General features: G+C 47.2%; 1 protein-coding gene across 1 annotated transcript in view; it reads left to right on the top strand.

Annotated features, from left to right (window-relative positions):
• Wscd1 (WSC domain containing 1) overlaps positions 1 to 3,229 on the top strand; it is a 38,726-nt gene extending 35,497 nt beyond the window's left edge. The window contains exons 8-9 of the mRNA XM_042680588.1: positions 74 to 274; positions 2,098 to 3,229. Coding sequence (XP_042536522.1) covers positions 74 to 274; positions 2,098 to 2,450 — 554 coding nt within the window. The 3' untranslated portion in view covers positions 2,451 to 3,229. The remainder of the gene's footprint in view (positions 1 to 73; positions 275 to 2,097) is intronic.
• Positions 3,230 to 14,212: the final 10,983 nt, after the last annotated feature.

The raw sequence follows: 14,212 nt of genomic DNA on the forward strand, positions 1-14,212 counted from the left end.
GCTGTGGCAGTGGGGGTGTCCACGTGGGAGCGGGGTGCCTTCCTCCACAGGATCCCTCCTTTCTCCTGGGCAGGTTTCAAAGGTGAGAAAGATCACTGGCGGAGCCGGCGCACGATCTGTGTGAAAACCCATGAGAGTGGCCGGAGGGAGATCGAGATGTTCGACTCAGCCATCCTGCTTATCCGGAACCCCTACAGGTCCCTGGTGGCTGAATTCAACAGGAAGTGTGCAGGCCACCTGGGCTATGCACCTGACCACAACTGGAAGAGCAAAGGTAAGTGGGGGCTAGCCCAGCAGCCACTCAAAAGTGGTGCCAGAAGGCCTGATGCATGATCAGAGCCTCACATACTTTTCTGCCCACGCTGGCTTTGACCCTTGATCCTCACATCTCAGCCTCCTGAGTAGCTAGGATTCCAGATGGGAACCACTAGTGCCCAGCAGAACATCGGCCTGCACCCTCCCCCCATCTATAGGACTGGGGTCCATCTCAATAAAATGACACCAGTGCCTACACCTCAAGGGGCATCTGGAACCATGAGAGAAGGGCTGTACCTACTCTGTGCCCAAAACACCAGTGCCCTCTTGCCCTGCCCTGGCTGACTCCCCAGTGTGTCCTGCAGTGAATTTCCATCTACTCTGCTTTCTGATGAGCTCAGGGAACATGGTAGCCAAGCTTGACCAGAGGTCCTGAGGGACAGGTGGCAGGGCTAAGTCTCAAACCCTGCCTCTTAGGTAGCTCAGACTGTCACAGAAAAATATCAGGTGGGGTAGCGGAAGCAATCAAGGTCTAAGGCTTGCCTGCTGAGTCGTGTCTGGTGAAGGCTCTTCTTCTGGCATGCAGACAGCCGCCTCTCACTGTGTCCTTTCATGACAAATCACAGCTCTCTGGCATCTCTTCTTACAAGGACACTAACCCCAACACAAGGGCCCCATCCTTACAACATCATCTAACCCCAGTTACCTACCCAAGGCATCATCTCAGAATAGTACCGTACCGGGGACTGGGACTTCTCTACACAATTGTGCACTAGGCTGCAAAAATTCAGACCACAGCATCCACGTTTTCTGATTCTGGATCTTATTCCCTACAGCAGCCTTAAGCATGGAGTTCCATCTGTGGACCCACAGGGCTTGAGGTCCTACTGTGTGCTTGGGTGGGTGGTGCTAGAGTCCCTTCACTTGAGTCAGTACAGTCTAACTTGGGAAATGGATAATAGAGGTTCAGGTCCAGTGGTAAGTAATGTCAGTTAAGTCAGAAATAAAGAGTAGTGGTGAAGTACTGCAAGGCCTTATGGCAGGAGGGTTTGCACCCTGTATCCTTACATTAGCTGGGGCTGACTGGTGTCCTTGACTGGCTTCCAGCCCTCCTCTTTCTCCCTCACCTTCCACCTAGGCCAGTCCCCCACAATTGCTGGTTAGGGACTTAGGCAAGAGAACAGTCCCTGCAGTCAGGCAGGAGCCTAGATCCTTCCTGTGTTTATTGCAAGCCCTGTAACCCGAGACTAGTTGTGTCAAGCTAAAGAGTTTACTTTCCTCATGTGAGAAAACAGAATTGTCCTTTCCCTTAGGGCCATTGTGAAATTGAGAGCAGTCAATTCATGGTATTTGAGATGTATCGATAACTCAGTTATGGAAACTTTTTGTGTGTGCAGGTACTAGGGCTTGAACTTAAAGCCTTGCATTCTTGCTTGACTTGTTCCAAGGCTGGCTCTCTACCATGTGAGCCACAGCTCCACTTCTGGCTTTTTGATGATTAATTGTGACCTAAGAGTCTCATGTACTTTTCTGCCTGGGCTGGATTTAAACTTTGATCTTCAGATCCCAGCCTCCTGAATAGCTAAGGTTTCAAGTGTGAGCCACTGGTGCCTGGCAATTGTAGAAACTCTTGAGATAGGATCTTGCTGGGTAGAGCAGGCTGACCTGGAATTCTCAATCCTCCTCTCTTCACCTCCAAAGCACTCTCACGCATGCCCACACCTGGGCAATGGAAGCAGAGAAGTTTAGCTACGTGCCTCTCCTAAGCAGGTCTGATGCAGGCTAGCAGGCCAGCATCCCAGACAGGCAACCCTGATGGCAGTCCTTCTCTCCCTGCCCCAGAATGGCCCGACTTTGTGAACACCTATGCCTCGTGGTGGTCCTCACACGTCCTGGAGTGGCTCAAGTATGGGAAGCGGTTACTGGTGGTTCACTATGAGGAGCTGCGGCGTAGCCTGGTGCCCACGCTGCGTGACATGGTGGCCTTCCTCAATGTCTCCGTGAGCGAGGAGCGGCTGCTCTGTGTGGAAAACAACAAGGAGGGCAGCTTCCGGCGGCGTGGCCGGCGCCCGCAGGACCCTGAGCCCTTCACCCCCGAGATGAAGGACTTGATCGACGGCTATATCCGGACGGTGGACCAGGCCCTGCGCGACTACAACTGGACTGGGCTGCCCCAGGAATACGTGCCCAGATGATGGCGCCTGGCCCGGGCCACCTGACCCTGCTGAAATCACAGTCACACCCCGGGGCTGCCCCTGCTCCATGCCCTGGGACCTTGTGGCTGCTTGTGCACAGTGTGCAAGGCGGAGGGCACGCTCACTCACGCGCTGCCTCCAGTGCAGGGAGACCTGGACACCAAGCCTGTCTAGACAGAAACACGCCACAGGACAGATGGACGTGCATTCCTAGCCAGACACTCACACGCTCTCAAACACACTTAGGTATCACCCACACTCACAGTGCCCGTGTCCACGTGCCTAAGGCATCCACTCAGGGTGTGCCAGACACACTGAGCTTTGCACAGATGCACACACCACACCGGAGCCTGCTGCTCTGTGCTCCCAGAGGCTTCTCGTCTTTCTCGCACATGTGTGTCCACACTAGCCCTGGGCTGTGGAAACGGTGTCCAGCCACAGCACAGACTTGCTCGCCAGGGTCCTTGACTCTAGAATGTTGGGGAGGGGCTGGCATTTGTACTCTGAAGCAGTGAGGACCGTGGGGATGGAGGTGGGCTCACTCACTGTTGCCATTTTGCCATGTGGCCTGACCACAGGTATGACATCCCATAAATGTGTGTGCTGGGGACTCCCAGACACTACAAAAGCTGCATCCCTGCCTCTCTCCTCTGTGATGAGCAGTGTGGACTCTGCCCCCCGTGCCTGGCCAGTATACGCCTCAGTACCCACAGCTCCAGATCTGTGCACAGCCCTATCTCCCTTCCAGCTCTCCCTGTCTGGGTGATCCTCCAGTGAGTCCCTGGCCTGGCATCTTCTTCAGAAGAAGCTGGAGACACACAGCCTTCCCTTGATGCAAGGTGTAGGCTGGACTTCCATGGGAGCCCAAGACCCTAGGGGATGCATACCAATGGAGGGAAGTGCATTGGGAGATGCTAGACGGCTGTGTCTTGGAAACCACTGATGCTGCTTGTGCCACATGTGGACAAGCTCCTGCTCTCTGTCACCCCATGCTGGGTGCTAAGGAGAGCATGCTGGGTGAAGCTGCAGTCTGACCTCTGGTGGCACAGCCTTCCCTGTCACTCTCTCTCTCTGTGGCTGCCATTGCACCTGCCATTTTACCCATTCCCTTCATCAAGGAGAAGGGCCCTCCAACACTGCTGGCCCATCTTAGAAGAATGGCTGTCACAAGTGAATCTGTGGAAGCCATCTCAGGAGTGTGTGCTGGGTGGCCTCGGGTATGGCCACTGTGCCCAGGGTATGGAAAGGGTCGTCTCAAGGGGTCTAAGAATGATCTCAGCAAAAGAGAAAAAGAGGGGATAGAGAACCATGCATGCAGAGCTTCAGAGACTGGGATGATTCTGGGTGCTTAGAACAGGTGGATAGAGAGTGAAGTATGGGCATCCCCACATTGTGGAATGGGAGCAAGGAGGGAGTGGTCGGGACATAGTCGGGCACAGGACACAGAAGAGAACGTCACTCTCCATGTGGCCCTCGGAGCCAGCCCAGCCGTGCTCGGCCAGCCAAAGGCCGGGGGAGTGGACGATGCTCATCAGGGAGACCTCCCTCTGCCAAACAGAGTTAACGGTTAGGGAGAGCAGAACATTGAAATACTCTAACCCTCAGCACTGGGGGCTGAAAGTCCCTTCCCCTGGGCACAGGTGGAGTGGGGGCACTGAAGAGCTGCTTTCTGGATCATCTCTGCCTCTGGGACCCTCCAAGTCCTTCCTTGAATGCTAGGTTGGTTTTGATCCTCCCTCTGTATAATCCAGCTCGGCTGATGCTGGGAACACTCATGTCTCAGGTGATGTTGATCAGCTCAAGGTAACTCCATAATAGGATGCGATGGCCCCTGATGAGGCTGTGCCCCGCCCCCTTGCAGGTTGCAGATGAGAGCCACCAGGAGTTACATCACCTTGGAGAGGAGCTGGGTCATGCCCACTTCACAGAACACACCTAGAGTCTCCAGGTAGTAGGCCTGGCATCCATCAGACTACTGGAGTAGAGGGAGACTGGCCTTTTCTGAGACCGGCCTCACAGCCCTTTTGCAGACCGTCCAGATGAGCTCCAGAAAAGACTGAAGGCATGAGGCTGGAAAGGACAAAGGTGTGGAGTAGGAACAACTAGCAACAACCAGACCTCTACAGCCAAGCCTGACCATGGTGCGACCCTTGAAATCTAGATTCTGGGGAGGGCTGTAGGAGGACCAGAGGCCTCTTGTCCTCTCAGTTCACATGGCCGTGTATTCACTGTTTTGGCTGCTGACCCAAAACAGCCTTCATCCCAGATCTGCCTCATTAGGGGGTGAGACATACCTGTGGAATTTGCCCGCCCTGTTTTGGAAAAGTCCAATGTGGTTGTCTCCTAGCTAGAGCTCACCACAGCTCTGACTTTCTTAGTAAAGAGGATACTGTCCTGTCCAGCCAAAGTGTAAAGACAGACCTCTCTGAGGAGAAGCCTCATGACAAATGTACCAGTGGCTGCGCAGAACAGAACAGCAGAGCCCAGAGTGTCTACTGATCACAGCTTTAATAGCAAGACTGTGCAGTTCTACAGACCTGTGTTAAAACATGCAATTTTCATGGAGTTTATCTCCTATGGTGGATCAATTTGGAAAAACCAAAATATATAATTTTAAAAAACTAAAACACATTCTGATAATCCCACTGATGTGTAAATGAGAGAAAAGAATAGACAGGCTCCTAAACCCTAGGAAGAAAGCTGCTTAATTATGTGAGCATCTTATAATGAAGCCTCTTGCAGCTAAAATTAGATTTTTGAGTGCATGAATATGCAGTAATGTTTGCACATCAAAAATGCAGTGTTTCCTCTTAAAAATAGCACGAGCTCATTGGTTCTGTGGGAGCCCTAAGAGGAGGAGCAGAAGTGCTGGAGATCCTTGTGGTTGCACAAATCCTTGGGGTCCATATTGGTTTTTCTTTGACCTGGAACAGTGGAAGTATTTGAAATCTGATGCTTCCATGGAGGAGTTCATGGAGGGTTAAGGAGAAATCAATTGATCTGACCTCACATTGATCATCTCTCAATACAGGGTATGTTAGGCCGTGTGCATGCCCAGGCTGAGTTGTGGGCTCAGCTCAGCCACCATCTTGGATAAGGCTTCTCCCTCTCCTCTCCATCACTCATCTATGCAATGAGCAGTATGGTGGGTGTCTGGTTACATCTTCAACACATGTTCTTCCATTTCCTTTCCCAGAGTCCCTCATTTTTGTTAGGGGTTCAAATAACCTGGCAGAGATGGCTCTTACAAGCTCTGGGAGTGAGTGGGACACTCAGTCTGGATTGTATGAACAGCACATTCCACCTCTCTGGCTTCCCTTCTGTGACACAGCCAGGTGTGACCCATGCAAGCAAGGTCTGTGTGGTCAGAGCGAATGCTGAGACTCTGAGGGAGTGCTGGGTAGCTCTTAGAATCACACTCACTGATGGGTGGGAAAGAAGAGGCCAGTGAGACTAGGGCTGTGTAGTATTCACTCTCAGCAAGAGGCTGACACCGCCATGAAAGGGAGAGCTGAGAGGCAGAAGGAAATCAAGTACCAGGTGAAATGATTGAAGTGCAGGTTCAAGCCTTACCTAACAGTGGCCCTACCTCTGGACTTTTTTGATACATAAGCCAATAAAATCTCTTCATTGCTAATGTTGCATTGAGTTGGGTTTCTGTTACTTGCAGCTCAGAATGTTATACTAAAGGCTTCAGTGGACAAGCCTTTGGGCTCCGTTCCCTGCTTCTGTCCCTGGTGGAGATAAAGCTAAAGGTTAGAGCCAGTCCTGGGGCTTGAACTCAGGGCTGGTGCTCTATTCTTCCACTTAACCTGTTGCCCCACTTTCAGCTTATTTTTTGATGGGTAATTAGAGTCACACAATCTTTCCTGCTCACTTTGGCCCCAGTCCTCAAACCTCAGCCTCTTGAGTAGCTACGATTACAGATGAGCTATCGGCATCCAACTCCTTACAGATTTTTTCCATTTGTTGATTTTTTTTTCCCCTGGGGAGGGAAGAGTTGGTCAAGAATTTGGTGACTATGCACTTATAAAAGGAGAGATCTTGTAGGTGCCTCCTTCCTGGCTGTCCTATGTCTTATTGACCCTGTTGATTCCCTTGGCCATATTTTGTCCCCCAATTCCAACAGAGCTCAGTAGGAAGCATCCATATGTCTGAGGCAGAACTATAAGCTATAATTAGGATGCCAGCCTCCTGCCTAACCTCCACTTAGTCTTTATCTTTTATTACCAGCTTCATCTGAGGTGCAGTCCAATGCCCCTCATCATTCTCAAGCATGGTTGTTTTATTATGCAGATTTGATTCTGGGAATGAAATCATTGCTTGCTTAACCTGCCATCCTGAACACCAGATCCCCAGTGGTTAATGGATCACCAGGAGAACTAGGTCTTTGAGCTTAGCAGTCAGATCTCTGAGGCTGCTCTCTGGTGATCTAAGAACATCATACAAAATGCTGGGTTAGAGTGAGGAGACCTCGTCCTTCAGTTAGAAGTATTAATTACTCACTGTGATTGTGGCACATCACATTCTGCCTCCTAATCGCAATTTCTTCATTTAACAAAACTAGGAATTTAAATAAGAATTGTCTAAATCCGCAGGTAACTTTGGCATCCTAAATTTCCAGTCAACTCACCCTCTGATTCAAGCAAAGCCTGAGCTCTGTAACCTGCTCATGGCGCAGGCCCATGGGGTGTTGTCACTTTACAAAGATAGCTTCACAGTGTTGCTCAGGCCTTCCCCTTGGATAGTGTCCTGACAATAATAAAATACCCTGAAAATAAATTTTGTTTATTCCTTCCATTCTTGGATTGTGTGTGTGTGTGTGTGTGTGTGTGTGTGTGTGTGTGTGTGTGTGTGTGTGTGTGTGTGTGTGTGTATGTGTTGTTTTAAATCCAATAAATAATTCTCTTACAGTTTGGTTTAATTGCAAAGCTATGCTTAGATATTTCTTTAGATTTCTAAGCTAATGGAGGCAGGGACAATATGACATTTTGTATTTGTCTTTGTAATCTCAGCCACTGACCCTGGAACGGGTATACTGTAAAGTCTCCAGGAGATGTTAATAGAATGGAAGAAGGAGCCAGGTGCTGCTAGTTCACATAGGAAAATCCTAGCTACTTGGAAGGCTGAGACCTGGAGCACTGAGGCTAGGCATCCAGCAGAAAAATCTGAGTGATTCTATCTCCAAAATAAACAGCAAAAAGCAGGACTAGGGATGTGGCTCAAGTGGTAGAGCACCAGCTTAGCAAGCACATGGCATTGAAGTACTGCCAAAGAAAGGGGGAAGGAAGGAAAGAAGGAAGGGAGAAAGGGAAGGAGGGAAGAGAGAGGGAGGATAGGATGGAAAAAGGAAGGAAGGGAGGTGGAAGGAATAAAGGGAAGAAAGAAGGAAGGAAGGAAGGAAGGAAGGAAGGAAAGAAGGAAGGAAGGAAGGAAGGAAGGAAGGAAAGAAGGAAGGAAGGAAAGAAGAAAGGAAGAAACACAGATGACAAATCACCTATTTTTTTAAACTTTCCAAGAAAACAATGACATCCTTGGTCTTCCTATTTAGGAGGTCTTGCTGAAGAAACTTGGATGGCTTTCGCCACCAGCTGTTTACTGAATAACTAAGAGTGAACTGAGCTATAGCTGTTCAGTACTGCAGGTGTATGTAGTAAAAAAACAAAAATGGCAGCCACCAAGTTCTCCTGGAGAACTGATCCAAGCTGTGGCACAGGTTCTGGGCTACCCATCTGTTCCCAGCTTGGAGAATAGAATACAAACTTCCAAGGTATCCATCAAAAATCCCTGTTTGTGAATGTTTACAGAAGGACTGTAATGGAATGCACACTTGGTCTCTTCATCAGAACTTTGGCTGAAGGCGGGCACTATTCTTATTTGCTTCAAGACAGGTTCGGGGAACAGTGCTTCCCCATTTCCAGCTCCACACCCAGAGCTTACCATTTCTTTTAATATTATCCTCCCTTCTATTTAAGCTACACTTTGCTGCACCAAGACCCCACCTACCCCAGGTTCAGTGCAGAATAAGTCCATGGAATGGACAAGGGTAAGAATGTGCTGTCTGGCCATAGCTTTCCATCCTAAGAGCATTGTAAAGTTTCAAGCTTTGTTACCTCCTGGTAACAAATTAGTCCCCAAACTTTCCCATAGTTTAAAAGAAATATTAATATATTCAGAGTTTCTGTAGGTCAAGGACCTACATACAACATTGCTGGGTCATACAGTTTGGGAACCCTCACAGGCTGCAATCAAGAAGTTTTACTGGAAGGCTGAGCACCAGCAGCTGATGCCTGTAGTCCTAGCTACTCAAGAGGCTGAAATCTGAGGATCACGGTTCAGAGCCACCCTTGGCAGGAAAGGTTGTGAGGGTTGTGAGACTCTTATCTCCAATTAATCACCAGAAAACCAGAAGTGGAGCCGTGGCTCAAGTGATAGAGCACTAGAGCCTTGAGCCCAAAAGCTCAGGGACAGCACCCAGGCCTTAAGTTCAAACCCCAGGGCCAGCACACACACACACACACACACACACACACACACACATACCACAAAAGGAAGAAAGAAGAAGGAGGAGATGGAGAAGGAGAAAGAGAAGGAGAAAAAGAAAAAGGAAGAAGTCATTGTGCTGGGCTGCAATCTTATTTGAAGACTCACCTTAGGAAGTCCACCTCCAAGCTCACCTAAGGCAGTTATAGGACACAGTGCCATATGACAATGGTTCTGAAGTCCTGAAGCACTGGGGCACGGGGGCCCTCAGCCTCTTCCCAGCTGTTGGTCAGTTCCTTGCCACCTAGACCTCTCCAGAAAATATCTCCTAACATGGCAGGCTTCCTCATCAAAATGAGCAAATGAGAAGAGCGAGCTAGAAGTGAGAGCAAGACAGCAGCCACAGTCTTTTGTAAGCTAGTGTTGGAAGTATGGTATACCTTCTACCATATTGTGTTTCTTTGTAGCCAGGTACCCAGCTCCATCCATACTGGAAGGAGGCGGGGGTACTGCCCACGGTAAAGAAAGGCAGGACCATGTTCATAGCTGCCTGTCTATGCCTATGAAAACCTCTCACACAGGAATCCCAGCCCTCCCTGCAGCAATGCATGTGGCCTCACCTCTGCGTAGTCTTCGGCATCCTCAGCAAAGCATCTGAACGTCTTCTGTTGGAATGAGGGATTCTTTCTTTCTATCCTTTCTTTCAATTATGGCCATCACTTTTGTGTGCTGGAAATGGGGCTTGAATTCAGGATTCTAGGCATTTTCCTTTAGCTTGTTTAAGACTGGAGCTCTAAGATATGAGCCATAGCTCTGTCTTTGGCTTTTTGGTGATTAGTTGGAAATAGGAATCTCACAGACTTTCCTGTTTGGCCTGGCTTCCAACCAAGATCCTCAGATCTCAGCCTTCTAGCAGCTAAGATCAAAGGCATGAGCCAAAGACACCCAGTGGGCCATCACTGTTTTTTATACCAAGAAGCATGGACCTGATCTCCACACTCAGGCTGTCCGGGAACCAGCCAGGGAGGAAAACCCTAGCCAGACCTCCGGGTGAGCTAGCTATACCATGGGCCCACGCACGAAACCCATTTTTTAACATATTCCATTATTCCCTCTTAGACCAAGATCTCCCATGTTCCATGACCATATTAACCTCCATCAGATAATTAAGGGCTTGGCCTTACCATGAGAGACCTTAAATGTCACCTTTCTGCCACCCAATATGTCTTTAAATGACACTGACTCTAATGAGATAGTCAAATATAGAAAACTAAACGACTCCTCGCTTTCAACATGACATTTATTCAGCCAGAGTGATATCACGACGCCACTGCATTACTTATCATTTCTACCTGACCTTGGGTGGTTAGTGTAATCTTTAAGGAAACTATCCGTTTAATCTCTCTCGCCTTATTAGCATTTAATTACTGTGACAAATTTCCAGATGTACGAAAGAATGTTAGGATTTCAATTCAATTTTCCCCTCAAACGGCCCAGGAGCCAAAGATCCTCTGTTATGGTGGAGTTCAAGGCCAGGCTGTAGGCTGGTCCTGGTGTTCCTTTCTGCTCTTCTGAACATGGCACTGATTCATGCCATGAGAGAGAGCAAGGCCACTACCAGGGCCTCTCACTTTCTCCTTCTGTCTCTCCAACAGCTCTCTTAGTGATTATGCTTTTACACCAAGAGACAAGTCCTTGAACATAAAGAATGAAGCAAGTCCAAGGAAAAGGAAAATCACCCCACCTGGGGTCCCAGGTATCCAGGTTCAAGAACCAAGCATCAAGAGCCTTTGGAAGACACATTCTCTCACCCTGAGTACCATCACTCAAGCATGGTGCTGAGCTAGCTCCAAGATTTGAGGCTATGAAATAGTCTCCTGTGGTTCATTAGACCATAGGGGTCTCAGGGTCTAAGCTGAGACAAGCAGATGCTATCTTTTAGACACAGACCAGAGAGACACTGGTATGTCTGCAGGGTATGCAAAATGCAGCTTTGTGAAGATGGAGCTGTGGAGCATGGGTGAGGACATGCAGAAATCTCTGCAGGAAGCAGCAATGACATCATTGTGTCCAAGGGAGGAGAATCAGGAAGTTCATATGCCAGAAGGCTTCAGAGTGCATCTGTTAATATTACCAGCAAAATGACAGCCCAAGCCCAAGACAAAATTTGTGCACTGTGCATCAGTGGCTCACACCTGATCACAGTTCAAAGTCAGCCCAGGAAAAACGTGTGTGAAAAGCTTAAGGACAGCACCAAGGCCCTGAGTTCAAGCCCCAGTACCCATTTACAAAAGAAAGAAAGAAAGAAAGAGAGAGAGAGAGAGAGAGGGAGGGGGGAGGGAGGGAAGGAGGGAGGGAGGGAGGGAGGGAGGGAGGGAGGGAGGGAGGGATAGATGACAGGCGAGTGAGCAATCACCTAATCAAGTCACTTTTCCCACTAATCCACATTATTTTCTACCCCCTTTTATGCTAATTTTCTTTTTATGTGTATGAACAAATATGATTTATAGACATACATTTTTATAGAACACAAAGATTTTTTCATTTTCCTATTCTCTTTTCTTTTCTTGTTCCCAATCCTCTCCTCTTCCTACTTCCCTGTACAGCCCTTTGATCTAATAACCAGTCACTTTTGACCTAGTAACTTATCACTTTTGATCTGTATTTCAGTCTATATCTCTGTATCTATAAATATATAAGAATTTATATATAAGGTCATTTTATTGCCCCATTTAAAAGAGGTATATGAGTTTATGGGGTCATTATTTGTTTTTGAAAAAAAAATGTGATTGTAAATGAGAGGGATAGAGGGAACTGATAACACTAAACAAAAGGAAAGAAATGTACAGCTGGGCGCTGGTGGCTCACGCCTGTAATCCCAGCTATTCAGGAGGCTGAGATCTGAGGATCATGGTTCAAAGCCAGCTGGAGCAGGAAAGTCCGTGAGACTCTTATCTCCAATAAACCACTCAGAAAACCGGAAGTGGCGCTGTGGCTCAAGTGGTAGAGCACTAGCCTTGAGATGAAGAACTGAGAGATAGCTCTCAGGCCCAGCGTTCAAGCCCCACAACTGACCCCCCCCCCCCCCCCCCGCCAAAAAAGAAAAAAACAACAAAAAAAGAAATGTGCATATCTCCTGATGTGGAAGAAATAGTTGTATTGTCAAAGCTGATAGAATTCACAAACATTATAGACCATGATAATGACAATTTGCCTTGTGAAAGTTAAAATGTGTTTGTGACTTAAATTGAGTATCACTATCTCACAACACTGTGAAATTTATGTAATCAATCTCAATAAAAATTATTTTAAATAAATGAATGAAATGTGGTTGTACAATGCACAGATATCTAAATTGTTTCTACTAAATTCATGCACTGTATCCATTGATTAGAAAGTAGCAGATATTCTTCAGTAGAGATCCCTAAAATGGGTGAATACACCCCACTGGCACAAAGAAAAATACATTCCAACTTTGATCTCAATTTTTATCTCAACTCTAAGATTCCTGTTTTGTGTCTGTTTATCATTTATTTAAGCTATCTATGCATGCATGCATGCATGTATGTATGTATGTATGTATGTATGTATGTTGGTGGTACACATTATCATTAAATGAACAATCAAGCATGTTTAGAGACTACTCATCTACAGCATCAGGAAACAATGTATTTACCCACTTCCCTCCTGACAGAGATCCAGGGTGTTTCTGGGTGCTAAGGATCATTACAAACTAATACACGGCAAGCATCACCATGGGGATATTTACACACTGGTGCTTTGCATTCTGTGGGACAGTCTCAAAAGTAAGGCTGCTTATGCAAAGGGAATGTGCCAAATTAATGTCAATGGATATTGGTACTCCATCCTTCATATACCTGTTGTTAGAGTATTTTAGATTTTTCCAGAAAACCATGCAGACATCCAGCTACAAAGAACAAAGAAAGGCTTATTGCTAGGAAAGGGGCCAGCAAGACTCCTTCTCACAAGGGAGAAGGAGAAGAAGCACCAGCTATTGTCTGATATGACCTATATAACCTAGGAGGTTTAGGAGGGGCTAGAAGGGGCAAGGAGGTAGAGACCCTGGTATGGACGTGAGGGCCAGGGAATTCATCATGGCGGACTAGGATTTGTGGCTGCTGCCCAAATAGTAGATTAGGGGTCCTGCAGCTGCCCAGAAGGTCACTCTAAGGGGCTCCTGTTGCCTTATATGGTAGTAGCTGCCCCAGAGAAGTGCCATCCCAAGGTAGGGGGGTTGGAGGCTGATTATTTACTGGCTGGTTATTTACTGCCTTTACTGCACGGGTCTAATGTTGCTAGGAAAGCAGCATGCTAAGCTGTGGAAAGGAGAAGGAGCATACTAAGCTATAGGAAAGGAGCTCATTGGGCTAACATCTGTAGCAATCCAATTTCCACCAGCAATGGAAACAGGAATTCCATTGAAATTTCTACTGGAAGGTTTGTTCCCTTCCATCTTTGTATGTTACAGACTTTGTTCAATACTCTTTTTAACTTTGGCCATCCAATGGAAGGGTTGAAACATGGCAGCCAAGTTGAGATTATCATATATGTAGGAAAAAGAGACTTGGACAAGATGGCCTTCAAGTATTCATGATTCTCCAATTGCCTGTGTTCAAGCTCTCCTTTACCAGATTTTTGTGAGCCCCAGAAACATCTTTGAAAAAACTTGCCTGAAATCAACAATTCAAGAGCTGGAAAGAAAAAAAAATAATGTTGAACATGATCCAGAAGATCACCTTGCCAGCACTGTTCAGCTTATATTGTATAAAAAAAATCCATGGAGGCCAAATCCTTGCAACTTCATCCAGAACAAATAATAAAATGCAGTGTGTAATATTTCGAGGTGAGCATATTCATAGTAAATATTTTAAGATCAATGGCTGAAAAAAAAGATGCATTTTTCCTTAGAGGTTCACTTTTCAAATGGCTTTGTATTAAAGTGCTATCTCAATAAATATTCATGGGGGAAATCCATTGATGTGTTTTACCATTTATAGCTAATGTTTCAAAGGTCCTAGAGGGGAAAATGATGCATGATACATTTCTCAACTTAGGGGAAGTGGTGAAAAAATGTATGCTATGCTTTGGTTTTCTCGCACCATAAACCTTAGGTGTCTGAAGTTTGCCTTCCCTCCCCCACCCCCTTCTTCTCAAGCTTGTTCTGGAGTGGACCATAGCCTAGGTAGAGTAAATCTGCCCAAAAGGACCGGGAAGGAAGGAGAGAGAAAGGTTTGGGGACTTGCATGTTGAATGTGTTC

This window comes from Dipodomys spectabilis, unplaced genomic scaffold (assembly GCF_019054845.1).
Source record: "Dipodomys spectabilis isolate Male_0828 unplaced genomic scaffold, ASM1905484v1 ptg000062l, whole genome shotgun sequence".
Taxonomy (NCBI): Eukaryota; Metazoa; Chordata; class Mammalia; order Rodentia; family Heteromyidae; genus Dipodomys; species Dipodomys spectabilis.